Source organism: Biomphalaria glabrata, chromosome 12, assembly GCF_947242115.1.
Source record: "Biomphalaria glabrata chromosome 12, xgBioGlab47.1, whole genome shotgun sequence".
NCBI lineage: Eukaryota > Metazoa > Mollusca > Gastropoda > Planorbidae > Biomphalaria > Biomphalaria glabrata.
In genome coordinates, this window is record NC_074722.1 from 717,833 (window position 1) to 731,645 (window position 13,813).

At 36.6% G+C, this 13,813-nt stretch overlaps 2 protein-coding genes across 2 annotated transcripts in view; one reads left to right on the plus strand and one right to left on the minus strand.

Moving 5' to 3' along the window:
• The first annotated feature begins 998 nt into the window (after positions 1 to 998).
• LOC106080058 (proton-coupled folate transporter-like) overlaps positions 999 to 13,813 on the plus strand; it is a 32,787-nt gene continuing 19,972 nt past the window's right edge. Inside the window, exon 1 of the mRNA XM_056007199.1 lies at positions 999 to 1,188. The gene's annotated coding sequence lies outside the window, so the exon portion shown is untranslated. The remainder of the gene's footprint in view (positions 1,189 to 13,813) is intronic.
• On the minus strand, positions 11,885 to 13,583 carry LOC129922101 (histidine-rich glycoprotein-like). Its single transcript, XM_056006680.1, has 2 exons — positions 13,164 to 13,583; positions 11,885 to 12,409 (listed from the first exon to the last, which is right to left on the minus strand). Exons 1-2 carry the CDS (start codon positions 13,581 to 13,583, stop codon positions 11,885 to 11,887), a joined length of 945 nt encoding a protein of 314 aa, XP_055862655.1.

Below are 13,813 nucleotides of genomic sequence, written 5' to 3' on the forward strand. Positions count from 1 at the left end.
CCTGTCAGATAATAAGCGTTAAAAAAGATAGACACAGTAAATAAATAATAATAATCATAATAAATAAAAGAAAATCACTGACTAAAGACAGGTCGCAGTGACTTAAAAGATCTTGCAGATGGGTTGTGGGTTTTACAAAGCCAGTGATCGTTGCTGATAACCATTATTGACATTATCAGTATGATTTCACGAGTTGTATGCAAATGCTTTGGCAATGACCAGTGTATGGCGACGTTGCAATGATGTTGGGTCATACGGCTGTGACCTGTATCTCCATGGAGAGCTGGTACCACCTTTTAAAACTACATTCAATGGGAGCTCTATTTGGAATTTCTGAATCAATTTTTGACGTTGGGGTTTGAAAGGGAAAAGGAAGAAAGGCAGGTCAACGTAAATTATTCAACGCGATGGGACCTTTAAAACTGAAAGACGCCCAATCGAAGCTTCGGAAGCTTTCGTTGACTGCTTTGATTACTTCCGCTATAGCAGACGCACACTGATAATAGAAGGCATGACATCCAATCTATAATAGGCCTATACGAAATTGTTTCACAAGCTAAGAATTAGGCAGATAAATATTCCAATAATTTCACATCGGATACCAGCGTTGTTTAGAATTGAATTAACGAACTACAAACAAAAGTCAATTCCCTTTCCCATCTTAGTGGACGGTTTGACCAACAACTCATTTATTGATTCAACTGAGGTACGCGTTTAGATAGTTCAAGATCTAGATTTTGTTGTATCTATCTCACGTCTCAGTGTCTTCATTTATCCGTAAAGAGTCTTAAATTTACGTCATGTATATAGTAGCAGATAACTAGAGATTATTAAACTAAAAAAATTGGACTTATTACGTCATCACTATAGGTGTACGTCTTTCATTCAAAAGTTTCCATTTCACAATAAATCCAAATATCGACGCTATGTTTGTTTAACAGTCAAAATCTGTGAGCAACGTCACCCTCGCCCGACTCCCAGCGCTGGTCCTTCACACTGGCACCAGGCGACGGGGTGCTGGGGACATACACAGTCAGAAGAGTTCGATAGTGGATAGCCATGGATAACTTGGGCATATTTCACAAGTTTTAAGCTTTTATTTTGTTGAATGTTTCTTTTTAAATTTTGAAATATTACAATGCAAAACAAAGGATTTGTTATTTAAAATACTATTTCTACACATCGAAGGTAAGAGGCATGGTCAAATAGTTGGAAGCGCGAAAAGAAAACTTGTTGAATCTTATCTTATCTTATATAATACAGACGTTACTTCAAAAAATGAAGATGATCACGTCCTAACGCGTTATGCATTCAGTCATGCATATTAACCAATGACTTAAATTCTGTCAAGTCACTGGTTTTCCTGGCTAGCTCAGGCAACCCATTCCATGCTCTAATAGCACTAGGGAAGAAGGAGTACTTGTACAAATTTGTCCTAGCATATGGGACGAGGAATGTGTCTTTATCTTTGTGTCTTTCAGAGTATTTTATTAAATTTTGTTTTTGTATTTGAAGATTATGGTTCAGTGTTTTATGTATAATTGCTACTTTACTTTTGCGTCTTCTGTCCTGAAGGCTTTCTAAATTTAGTGATTTTAGTAAAGGTGTTACTCTACAGCCTTAGGCCTAATACATTTGGACAGCTCTGGAATATTATGCTTTAATTTTAACAAAATAAATCTGCAGACGACAGCGTGAATAGATTTCATAAAACAAGAAAAAAGAAAGGCTTTAAAAAAAAAAGCTTATATTAAGCGTAGTTGTATCAATTAGTTTGGATCAGTCATGTAATTAAATTTGTAATAGATCTAGATATTAATAAATCTGTGCGATTGCAAATATTTTTACTAATTGTTTTTGTTTAGCACAACTTCATGCTTTTAGCTTTCTCAATACGTAACGATCCTGTGTGAATATTGCCTGATCGCTTTTTTAATGCATTTATTTAAAACCAAATTGAATTACCTGAATTCGAACTCCTTAAGCCTTTTCAAGTTAATCAGTTTGACCAGCACAAAAACGGAGAGCATAAGTAAATATATGTTTTTATAGTTATTTACTGTTAGTTTCGAACTTTTCTCTCTACAAATTATATAAAGGACTAATTCAACGTATACCCCCCACATCAGTCAAGTACAACTTCTTTCCCTTGTCCGAGATAGCATTAAAGCTGACTTCTTAACCAACGACAAATATTTTTTTTTTAAAAATCGTGATTAAAAACAAATAGCTTTAAAATGTAATCAAAAGAATATTAAGTGTAATTAAAATAAATTCCATCAACCAATATTTTAAAATCAAGAAGAAACTAAAAAAAAAACAAAACAAAACAACAAAAAAAAAGTTTAAAAAAAAAGAGACATTAAAAGAGTCCCAGGAGATGATAGCCCTACACTTCATAAAAAAAAATATGATGGTTAAACCAGAGTTTTTACTGTGTATTTTTTTCTTTAAGAAATACGTAAACTGTCAATTTTCTAGGAAAATCGTTAGAGCCGTTTTCGTGTCCAGGTTCTATGTTTTGCCCAAGAAGAGTTTGCAAGCTAACAAGAGTAACTTATGAAATATTTTACATATACTTTAACTTCAATAATGCTAACAGAGCATGAAATAGGTTGCCTGAGTCAGCCAGGAAAACCAGTGATTTGGCTGAGCTTAAGTCATTGCTTAACATGCATGACTAGATTGACCTAGGGATACGCGTAGGACGTAATCATCTTCTTTTTTGAAGTAACGTCTGTATTTTAAAAGATAAGATGAGATAATATCTTAAATAGTTCACAAGTTATTGTTTCCTAATCCATTCCTCCAAGTCACTGGTTTTCCTGGCTAACTCAGGCAACCCATTCCATGCTCTAATAGCACTAGGGAAGAAGGAATATTTGTACAAATTTGTCATAGCATATGGAACGAGGAATGTGCCTTTATTTTTACTTTCGTTGGTTAAGGAAGGTAGAGGGTTTGAAAACCTCTTAGTGCAAAGAGATCAATAGTCATTAACTAATGTAACAGTTATGTTAACTAACTTTTTTTGTAACCAAGTGCTTATGTGATCTCAATTCTACAATAAAGGAACCCTCAAAATTTGGAGACAAATCGAGGGACTCATTTTTCATTTTCATGGCCTCAGAATTAAGTTTTAAGCATCGGACTGTTTTATGTGTGTAGGCTACTTGTGTTTTTTTTTTTAAAGCTTATATCAACTCCTTCTGTCTGACTGGTAAAAAGTTTGAACAGGTTATTTCCCCCAAACCCATCCTCGGATGGGCACAAGCTTGACCCTTATTAAGCTCTAACGAGTAACTGTGATGACCTACCTATATAGCGGCTAGCGCAGCTGTCCAACAGAAAGCAGTGCCTCAATAATGTCTCTCAGGAGCATCCACTTGAGTATATCTACGTGTCTGGTAGTGCGATTTATGCCCAGAATAAAACGCAGGCCGGACCAAACTTAAAACAAAGGACGTGTGGGCCACGAGGCCTTCATCAGCAACAAAACAAACAAAAAAAGACTTGGTCCTGCAGGGCTACCTATATGCATATTTATTGTGTTTTCTATACAGTTGTTCAAGACTGCAGCAGTAAATCTTTGTTTCCTTTTGGTGAAAGCGTTCGAGAAGCTTATTGTCAATATATCTTATCTTTTCTTATCTTATAAGATCTCAAGAAGTGCGTAGTTTGTCTTGCTACACAACCCCTTCATCTTACCGAATAGCAGGGCAGCGGAGGACGGAAGTAGGCAGGGTTCAAACTGGGGACGACTGCGACAGCATCAAAAGCGTATATCACATCATCTTCTCTTTTTCGTAAATTTATTTTTAAGACGTCTTTATGGATTCCATTTTTTGTGTTGTGTCATCAAGGTCCAGAGGTGATTCTTTGATGTTTTTCAAATCTGAATTTTTGGAAGTAAAAACTAATGTTTACAATGTAATATTTTCTACACAAGCAGGGTAAGGGTGTTTTGAGTCTCAATATCAAATTAATTAGGGTTACTTATTGTAGTGTCTGATTTGACATCTTTTTTTTTGTTTTTTAGGATACCTCAGATTTATTAGTTTGTGACACCAGTTGTCGAGCTATTTGCACCCTAGCAGTGGCGTAGCTGGGGGGGGGGGGGAGAATTTGAAAATCCCCCCGGGCTCCAAATGAGTGTTTTTCACATTAAAAATTAAATATTAAGCAAAATGCAGGGGCCCACAAACGATCCAAAATTCCTACCTATGCCCCTGAATCCCAGGATCCTTGGGATTATGCCTCTGTTCTGATTTGATATAGGTCCTACATCATTATGAATTTTATATACTTTTTACGGCGCGACTATACAAAATCTGCTAACATACGGAATAACTTGTTGGAAAGGCAACGCTTCATCTAAACTGTCTAGAAAACATCAGAAAAAGGGCATCAAAAATTACACTCACAACATTACCACAGTTAAAGGAACTTTTTGAAAAAATCTTGGAAGCCAACGGCCACCAGCTCCATCAGAACTACGTCAGGTCGTCGCGAAGTGGGCGACTGCTGTCAATCAAAACAAGAACGGAGCGGTACAAAAACTCGTTCGTACCTCACTCGGTCAGACTCTATCACCGCCACTCATTGATCAGGGAACATGAAAAGCACCAAGATACCTGTGTGTAGTTGCTGAATGAACTCTTTATGTTGTCTGTTGTATTTATGTGTATTTTTCTGTTGTGTTGCCTTTATATGAGAAAAGAGTCCTTGTAATCACAACAAATTTCCGTAAGGATCAATAAAGCAGTCAGGGAACATGAAAAGCACCAAGATACCTGTGTGTAGTCGCTGAATGAACTCTTTATGTTGTGTCTGTTGTATTTATGTGTATTTTTCTGTTGTGTTGTCTTTATATGAGAAAAGAGTCCTTGTAATCACAACAAATTTCCGTAAGGATCAATAAAGCAGTCATAGTCTTACTTTTTTTTTTTTTTTGTAGGGACATTATTTATTAAATGAATGAACAGGGCTCTTATTTTATGTACGTACAAAGACACATGCAGAACTGAATAGGTTATAGTTTTTTTTTTTTTTTTTTGTAATTACACAGATTTATTGTTGTTAGTCTAGTTCGATTATAGATTTAATTACATGACTGATACAAACTAATTGATTGCAACTTTTTTTTTTTTTTTTTTTTTTTTTAAAGGAAACCTCAGAATTTGCGCTATTCAGTTTTAGCTTTATCATCATAGGAATCCTTGGGCCTTAGGCCTCTTTTCTTTGCCTCTTTTTGGGGCTTTATGTGCCTCTTTTATGGGCCATCTTGCCTCTTTTGTGGGCTTTTTTTTTTTTTTAAATATGTTTTTATTTGTAAGTTATCATAATTCACAAGTATTAAATCATAAACAATTGAAAAGTGATTAACCTAAAAATATAATAATAGTAATAGAAATATTATTTAATATCAAAGACCTAACCAATGAACCCCCTAAAGACAGAAAAATGACACAAGTATCCTCTACTCCAGAACAATCAACACAATATCAGATATCCCTGACCCCCAACACCCTATTTCTGAAAAACTACATGAGCATTATACAGGTATATGAAAATCAAACTAGATAATTCTCTACCCTAAAGTCCATTATTTTTCTAAATGTTAATTCCAAGTGATTAGGATCAAACACCTTATTATTATGTAGACATTTGAGCCAGCTAGCCCAAACAAGATTCCTGTATTCGGAAACAATAATCAAGTTAAAGTTATGTATCATTGTATTTTTTAGTTTTGGCAGCTTGTTTAAAGCAATTGACAGTATTTTTGAAATAATAGAACAAAAAATTCGACATCTTTTGAACTCCAGATTAAAGATATAATATTGGTATTAAATTATCGCTTTAAAAAATATATTTTTTGGGGGGATACAAGTTGTTAACTTCTTATTTTTTTTTTAAATTAAAAAAAATGTAAACTTGTTCAAATTAATTTTAATAAAATATGAAAATTTTTTAAAATGAATATTTAGATTTTAAAAATTAAGACTAACAATGTTCATTACTAAGTAAAGTAAAGTAAATTTCCCCTTACAGACCCAGAAATCTATAGATACCGTATATGATATAAAGGTCATCAGTCCCACTTAACGAGGGTTTCACGACCAACCGCCTTTACTCCCCCCCCCCCAACTGTCAGAGACCCATTTAAATTGAGCGAGCTCATGGACCTCATACAAATCCCAAAAAATTCAAAATCCTATCTACCTGTCAAAATGGAGGAGGGTGGGGGGGGTCGAGTTCAAACCCCGACTCCGAGCCTAGTTGTATTTGATGGGCACAGATACCCTCTCCCTGATACTCCCCTCCCAAAACTGGTCGAAAAAAAAAATGGACCACAGCGCAGCGAGCCTGCTATTAGCCATGATTTATAATAATAATAATAATAATAATATTACTCGTTCATTTCTAACATAATAATAATAATCTTTATTGTCCGTATGGAAATTTGTCTTACAATTTGTGCATTACACCAAACAAATAACATTATAACTATAAGAAACCAAAGTGTACATTCACACCAGACTCACTCATAATTTACATGTGACAAAGTTTATACCAGATTGTTCTTATTTAATGATTTGATTGCCAGGGGAACAAAAGAGTGTTTGTGTCTGTTTGTCTTTGCTATCGGTGTCTTGTATCTCTTTTGTGATGGTAAAATCACAAAATCCTGACACAAAGGGCGATTCTTTATTCCGAGGATCTTGTTAGCTTTTTTATAGATGTTTGTATCAAACAACTGCCCAAATGGGGTTTGTTTTTTGCTGATGAGAAATCAATAAAGAACGATCTTACATAAGTGTTCGGTAAGTCCAGATGTTTGTAGACACAGTTTAAAATATTTAGGATGGCATCGTCTACACCTTTACCCTTTTGGTAAGCAAATTGTAAAGGGTCTAACTTATTACAAAGATCATTCAGAAGAAACATTTTAACCAATTTTTCTAAACATTTAGACACAATGGAAGTAAGTGAAACAGGTCTATAGTCATTCATTATACGATACGCGATTAAATAATAATTAAAAAAAAGCTTAAGCACTGGAAACTCTCTCACGACTGTATTGGTGTTTCTTTGATTTCTGTATCTGCTCTATAACTTCAGGCGCTGAATTTATGATTCATGTAAAAGGGGGAAGGGGACGTCAAAATGCATGATTAGGTAAAAAAATATATTAACATAATGTGTTATACAAACGTAATCATCTTTTTTTTTTTTGAAGTAACGTCTGTATTATTTAAAGTATTAGATTTTTAAAAAAAATATTAAAATATTTTCAAAAAAGAAACAACTCACAAAAAAAAAGTTATCTTAGGGAAGAACCCCACATTTACAATTATATATCTCATTAAGTAGAAGTTCCTTGCCTTTTCGATATCAAACAAAATAATAAACCACCAATAATTAATCGACTAATTGGTTACTACTTTAAAAAGAAAACAAATTCATGTTTTGTTAGGTACCATAAATAATTCTGTACAATTTCAACTTCTGAGAATAGGTGTGGGAGATATAGTATTTCAAAATTTGTACCAGACAGGCAGAGTGAGATGGTAAAAGTGTTGTAAAAAAAAAGACTAGATTTGAAAGATACAACATGTGTTCCGGAAGCTCAAAATTGGTACCAATTAAATCTGCCCATGTGGAGTGTCACCAGAGAATGCTGACCATGTCCTTCAAAACTGTTCTCTTTACCATGAGGCCCTTACAAGACACTGTCCCCAAAACACCCCAGTAGAAAGAAAACTATATGGAGAGCTCCAATGGAAACCACTGCGCAGTTCATCTCATGTATTGGTCTAGTCATCTGAAAACTCCAACATAACAATGAGAACGAAGAAGAAGAAAGATGATTGAATTGTTCAGCGTTTATGAGAACTCCTACAAAGGAAAAAACAAAGAACCACTGTATTACAAGCAAAAGACCAAAGGCAAGACTGTTTCTTTCTTTACAAGACCAACTGACGAATGTTTCTCTCCTGCTTTATGGCCATATAGTTCGTGTAGATATAATTATGATAATGAGTTCGCTAATTAATGCTTGTTTCTTTATATCAGTGTTTCCCAAACTGTGTTCCGCGGAACCCCGATGTTCCACGAGGCCTTAATGCAGGGGTTCTCAACCTGTGGGTCGCGACCCCCTTGGGGTTCGATTGATGATTTGCCAGGGGTCGCCAAAGACCATCGAAAATATGGATTGTTATTGTCTATACTTATATTGCTGTGTGTGTGCGTGTGCGGGGGGATTGTAAAAAGGGGTCGCCGAGCATAAGCGGTTGAGAACTGCTGACTTTATGGATGTTCCACGAATTATTAACTAGTAGCCCACCGTATTCGCTATCCTCTCTAAAAAAATATGCCACAAGTTTCGCTAAATACTCTAAATGTGTCTTGTATAATAGTTCCATAAAATATGACTACACATTTTTTAACGAATCTCATGTAGATTACTTACTGCTTCCGGTGCTCGATGTAAAAGCACATCGCTGTTTAAAGTCACGTGAGACATTCAATGACCTTCACCAACATCCATACCCCCCCCCCCTTCTCTCCCTCAGATCGAAGAGTCTACTTTAGAAGTACCAGAGAGGACCATCGGTACCAACTTGAGTGACTTATGTCCCCTCGAAAGTTCTACCGTCAGTTAAATCTGCCCACGCTGGAGTAGGGCAAATGCCAAAAATATTCCTCAATCGATAGAGAGGTCGATACTTTAGAGGCTAATGATGAATTGATTGCATCCCCTTGATTGCCATTCACTGTAGAACGTCGTTGAAAGGATTTGCTTGCTCAGAAGGTACAAAAATCCCCCCTGCGCTCATTTCCTGCCATAATTGCTCCCAGTTTGTTCCCCTTGTACTAAAAATAAACACACATCGAGCGGAGACTTAAAAAAAAATCCTTGTTTGACAACAAGAATTCAATTGAATGAATTAATACAATAACATTTTCACTTTCTTCATGCTGTGACGTTGTTTCACTTTCCAGCAGAAGATTGAGACGCAATAAAAGGGAATGACTAAAACTAACGAGAAAAGTACAAATTATGCATCAACTCAATAACCTCTTTTTGGTCAATTACTGACGCTGCACTGTGTGTGTGTGTGTGTGTGTCTGTCGCCTTATGCAGAACATACAGCAACACTCGAAATGCTGGGGAAAGGGTGTGCATGGGATATGGTCTTTCTTAACTATCTTTCCTAACTGAAGATACTTATAATTGCATGTTTTTGTGAAATTAATTTTATTTTGTGTTATATATAATGTACCTCACATTCTTCTATAATTATATACTTAATATAACATTTTGGGATTACATACAAAAAAGGTATCGAAGTTTAACCATAACATAAACAAGCAAAATGAATAATTCCAACTTGGAAAATAATTACGGAAACAAAGAGTTAAAGCTAAACAAAAGTTTTACATTACATTATGCTTTTATTGATATCCTCATCTCTCTCAATCCTCCTTTGACTTTCACACTAGGAGTGCTGTAACACAATAACAGTTTACGTAACTAATGTCCTCAATAATTTAGTCGGCTGCTGTTCATAGCAGGATATTAACAAGAGAGACCAGTCCATTCTTGTACGTTGCTTTGGCCAGATTTTCTTCGAAATTAAGCCAAACTATGAAATTATCTTGTTCTTAATGAGTTCAGATCTCAACATCTACGTGAGTTTTGTACTAGTAGCCTCGTTTTAGAAAATAGATTCCTGCTGTCGTCTGCAGTTTTATGATGGCAACTTCACATCAAATGCTGGAGCTACATGTCAACACAGGTACAGTGGAGGTTAAATTAGCTGTCTGGAGCTACATGTCAACACAAGTACAGTGAAGGTTAAATTAGCTGCCTGGAGCTACATATCAACACAAGTACAGTGGAGGTTAAATTAGCTGTCTGGAGCTACATGTCAACACAAGTACAGTGGAGGTTAAATTAACTGTCTGGAGCTACATGTCAACACAAGTACAGTGGAGGTTAAATTAGCTGCCTGGAGCTACATATCAACACATGTACAGTGAAGGTTAAATTAGTTGCCTGGTGCTACATGCAAACAAATGTACAGTGGAGGTTAAATTAGTTGCCTGGTGCTACATGCAAACACATGTACAGTGGAGGTTAAATTAGTTGCCTGGTGCTACATGCAAACACATGTACAGTGGAGGTTAAATTAGTTGCCTGGTGCTACATGCAAACACATGTACAGGGAGGTTAAATTAGCTGCCTGGTGCTACATGCAAACACATGTACAGGGAGGTTAAATTAGCTGCCTGGTGCTACATGCAAACACATGTACAGTGAAGGTTAAATTAGCCGCCTGGAGCTACATATCAACATAGGTACAGTGGAGGTTAAATTAGCTGCCTGGTGCTACATGCAAACACATGTACAGGGAGGTTAAATTAGTTGCCTGGTGCTACATATCAACACACTACAGTGAAGGTTAAATTAGTTGCCTGGTGCTACATATCAACATAGGTACAGTGGAGGTTAAATTAGTTGCCTGGTGCTACATATCAACATAGGTACAGTGGAAGTTAAATTAGCTGCCTGGAGCTACATGCAAACACATGTACAGTGGAGGTTAAATTAGTTGCCTGGTGCTACATGCAAACACATGTACAGGGAGGTTAAATTAGCTGCCTGGTGCTACATGCAAACACATGTACAGGGAGGTTAAATTAGCTGCCTGGTGCTACATGCAAACACATGTACAGTGAAGGTTAAATTAGCCGCCTGGAGCTACATATCAACATAGGTACAGTGGAGGTTAAATTAGCTGCCTGGTGCTACATGCAAACACATGTACAGGGAGGTTAAATTAGTTGCCTGGTGCTACATATCAACACACTACAGTGAAGGTTAAATTAGCTGCCTGGAGCTACATGTCAACACATGTACAGTGGAGGTTAAATTAGCTGCCTGGAGCTACATGTCAACACAAGTACAGTGGAGGTTAAATTAGCTGTCTGGAGCTACATGTCAACACATGTACAGTGGAAGTTAAATTAGCTGCCTGGAGCTACATGTCAAGACATGTACAGTGGTGGTTAAATTAGCTGCCTGGAGCTACATGTCAACACATGTACAGTGGAAGTTAAATTAGCTGTCTGGAGCTACATGTCAACACATGTACAGTTGAAGTTAAATTAGCTGCCTGGTGCTACATGTCAACAGAAGTACAGTGGAGGTTAAATTAGCTGTCTGGAGCTACATGTCAGCACAAGTACAGTGGAGGTTAAATTAGCTGTCTGGAGCTACATGTCAACACATGTACAGTGGAAGTTAAATTAGCTGCCTGGAGCTACATGTCAAGACATGTACAGTGGTGGTTAAATTAGCTGCCTGGAGCTACATGTCAACACATGTACAGTGGAAGTTAAATTAGCTGTCTGGAGCTACATGTCAACACATGTACAGTTGAAGTTAAATTAGCTGCCTGGTGCTACATGTCAACAGAAGTACAGTGGAGGTTAAATTAGCTGTCTGGAGCTACATGTCAGCACAGGTACAGTGGAAGTTAAATTAGCTGTCTGGAGCTACATGTCAGCACAGGTACAGTGGAGGTTAAATTAGCTGTCTGGAGCTACATGTCAGCACAGGTACAGTGGAGGTTAAATTAGCTGTCTGGAGCTACGTCAACACAAGTACAGTGAAGGGAGAACGAAGAAAGGGACGTCCAAAGAAAAGTTGGCTAGATACCATAAAAGAGTGGACAAGCCTCTTGTTGAGAACAGCTGCTGACCGGGAAAAGTGGAGGGATTTGGTTACGCGAACTGTCACAGCGCCCTTACGACGAAAGTCAAGGGACAGATGATGTGATGATGATGTGATGATGATGTGATTATTATGTGATTATTATGTGATGATGATGTGATTTTTATGTGATAATGATATGATGATGTGATAATGATGAGATAATTTCATGATGATGTGATGATGATGAGATAATGTCATGATGATGTGATAATGATGAGATGATGATGTGATAATGACGAGATGATGATGCTGTGATAATAATGAGATGATGTGATAATGATGAGATGATGATGAGATGACGATGTGATGATGCTGTGATAATGATGAGATGATGTGATAATGTTGAGATGATGATGAGATGACGATGTGATAATGATGAGATGATGATGAGATGATGATGAGATGATGATGAGATGATGATGAGATAATGATGAGATAATGAAGAGATGATGATGAGATGACGATGAGATGACGATGTGATGATGTTGAGATGACGATGTGATGATGTGATGATAATGTGATGATGTTGAGATGACGATGTGATGATGTGATGATAATGTGATGATGTTGAGATGACGATGTGATGATGTGATGATAATGTGATGATGATGAGATGATGAAGTCCTTGTAAAGATATCAAAAGAAAAAAAAACAGGCTTATAGATATCTGCTTGAAACCACAAAGCGAGATTGCCGACAGTCGGTTGAATTATCATTGGCCTAGATTACGAAGAGATCAAAGCTTGACCCTCGTAACAATAACACATCTAGAGAAAAAAAAAAGTGTGTTTCAATGGGGGCAGGAGGGTATTTAGTTTTGGCATGGTAAAAAAAAAAAAAGGAAAAGGAAAAGAGCTCGAAAAAAAAAGGGGGCGGGACAACGTAAGGTGTAAAGACTTGGTCACGGGATGAAGACGTCACAAAATATTTCAGGGGGAAAAAATTGTGCTAGATTTAGGAGTTTCAGTGTGGCAAGAAAAAAAACAAAAGACAGGAGGAGGAGTTAAAACAATGAACTCATTATCGTATCTTATCTTATATAATACAGACGTTACTTCAAAAAAGAAGATGATTACGTCCTACGCGTCATGCATTTAGTCATGCATATTAACCAATGACCTAAACTCCGCCAAGTCACTGGTTTTCCTGGCTAGCTCAGGCAACCCATTCCATGCTCTAATAGCACTAGGGAAGAAGGAGCTTTTGTACAATACCATACACATACAGTAACTGAATAAGTTACACTGTTGCGTAACATCAATTACATTAGTTTAACATGTTTAGACAGTTGAGTTGTCTTCTGTTGTAACACTAACTTAGTCACAGTGAGAGTGTTACAATTAGATTATCAGATCCAAAACTTGCACTACATACTCACGAGATGATGATGCTGTGATAATGATGAGAGGATGATGAGATGACGATGTGATGATGATGTGATGATGATGTGATAATGATTTGATGACGATGTTATGATGATGTGATGATGATGTGATGATGATGTGATAATGATGTTATGATGATGTGATGATGATGTGATGACGATGTGATGATGATATGATGATGATGTGATAATAATGAGATGACGATGTGATGATGATGTGATGATGATGTGATAATGATGAGATGACGATGGGATGATGATGTGATAATGATGTGATAATGATGAGATGACGATGTGATGACGATGTGATGATGATGTGATGATGATGTGATAATGATGAGATGACGATGTGATGATGTGATGAAGATGAGATGATGATGAATTTAGTAATAACAGGATCAGCTGTTGTAACATTATGTCACAGTGAGAGTCTTACTGTAAAAAGATTCTAAAAATAAAATATCTCCCTTTGGGTCAGGATTTTGCCAGTTTTATCTCATCTTATCTTATATGATACAGACGTTACTTCCAAAAAGAAGATGATTACGTCCTACGCGTCATGCATTTAGTCATGCATATTAACCAATGACCTAAACTCCGCCAAGTCACTAGTTTTCCTGGCTAGTTCAGGCAACCCATTCCAT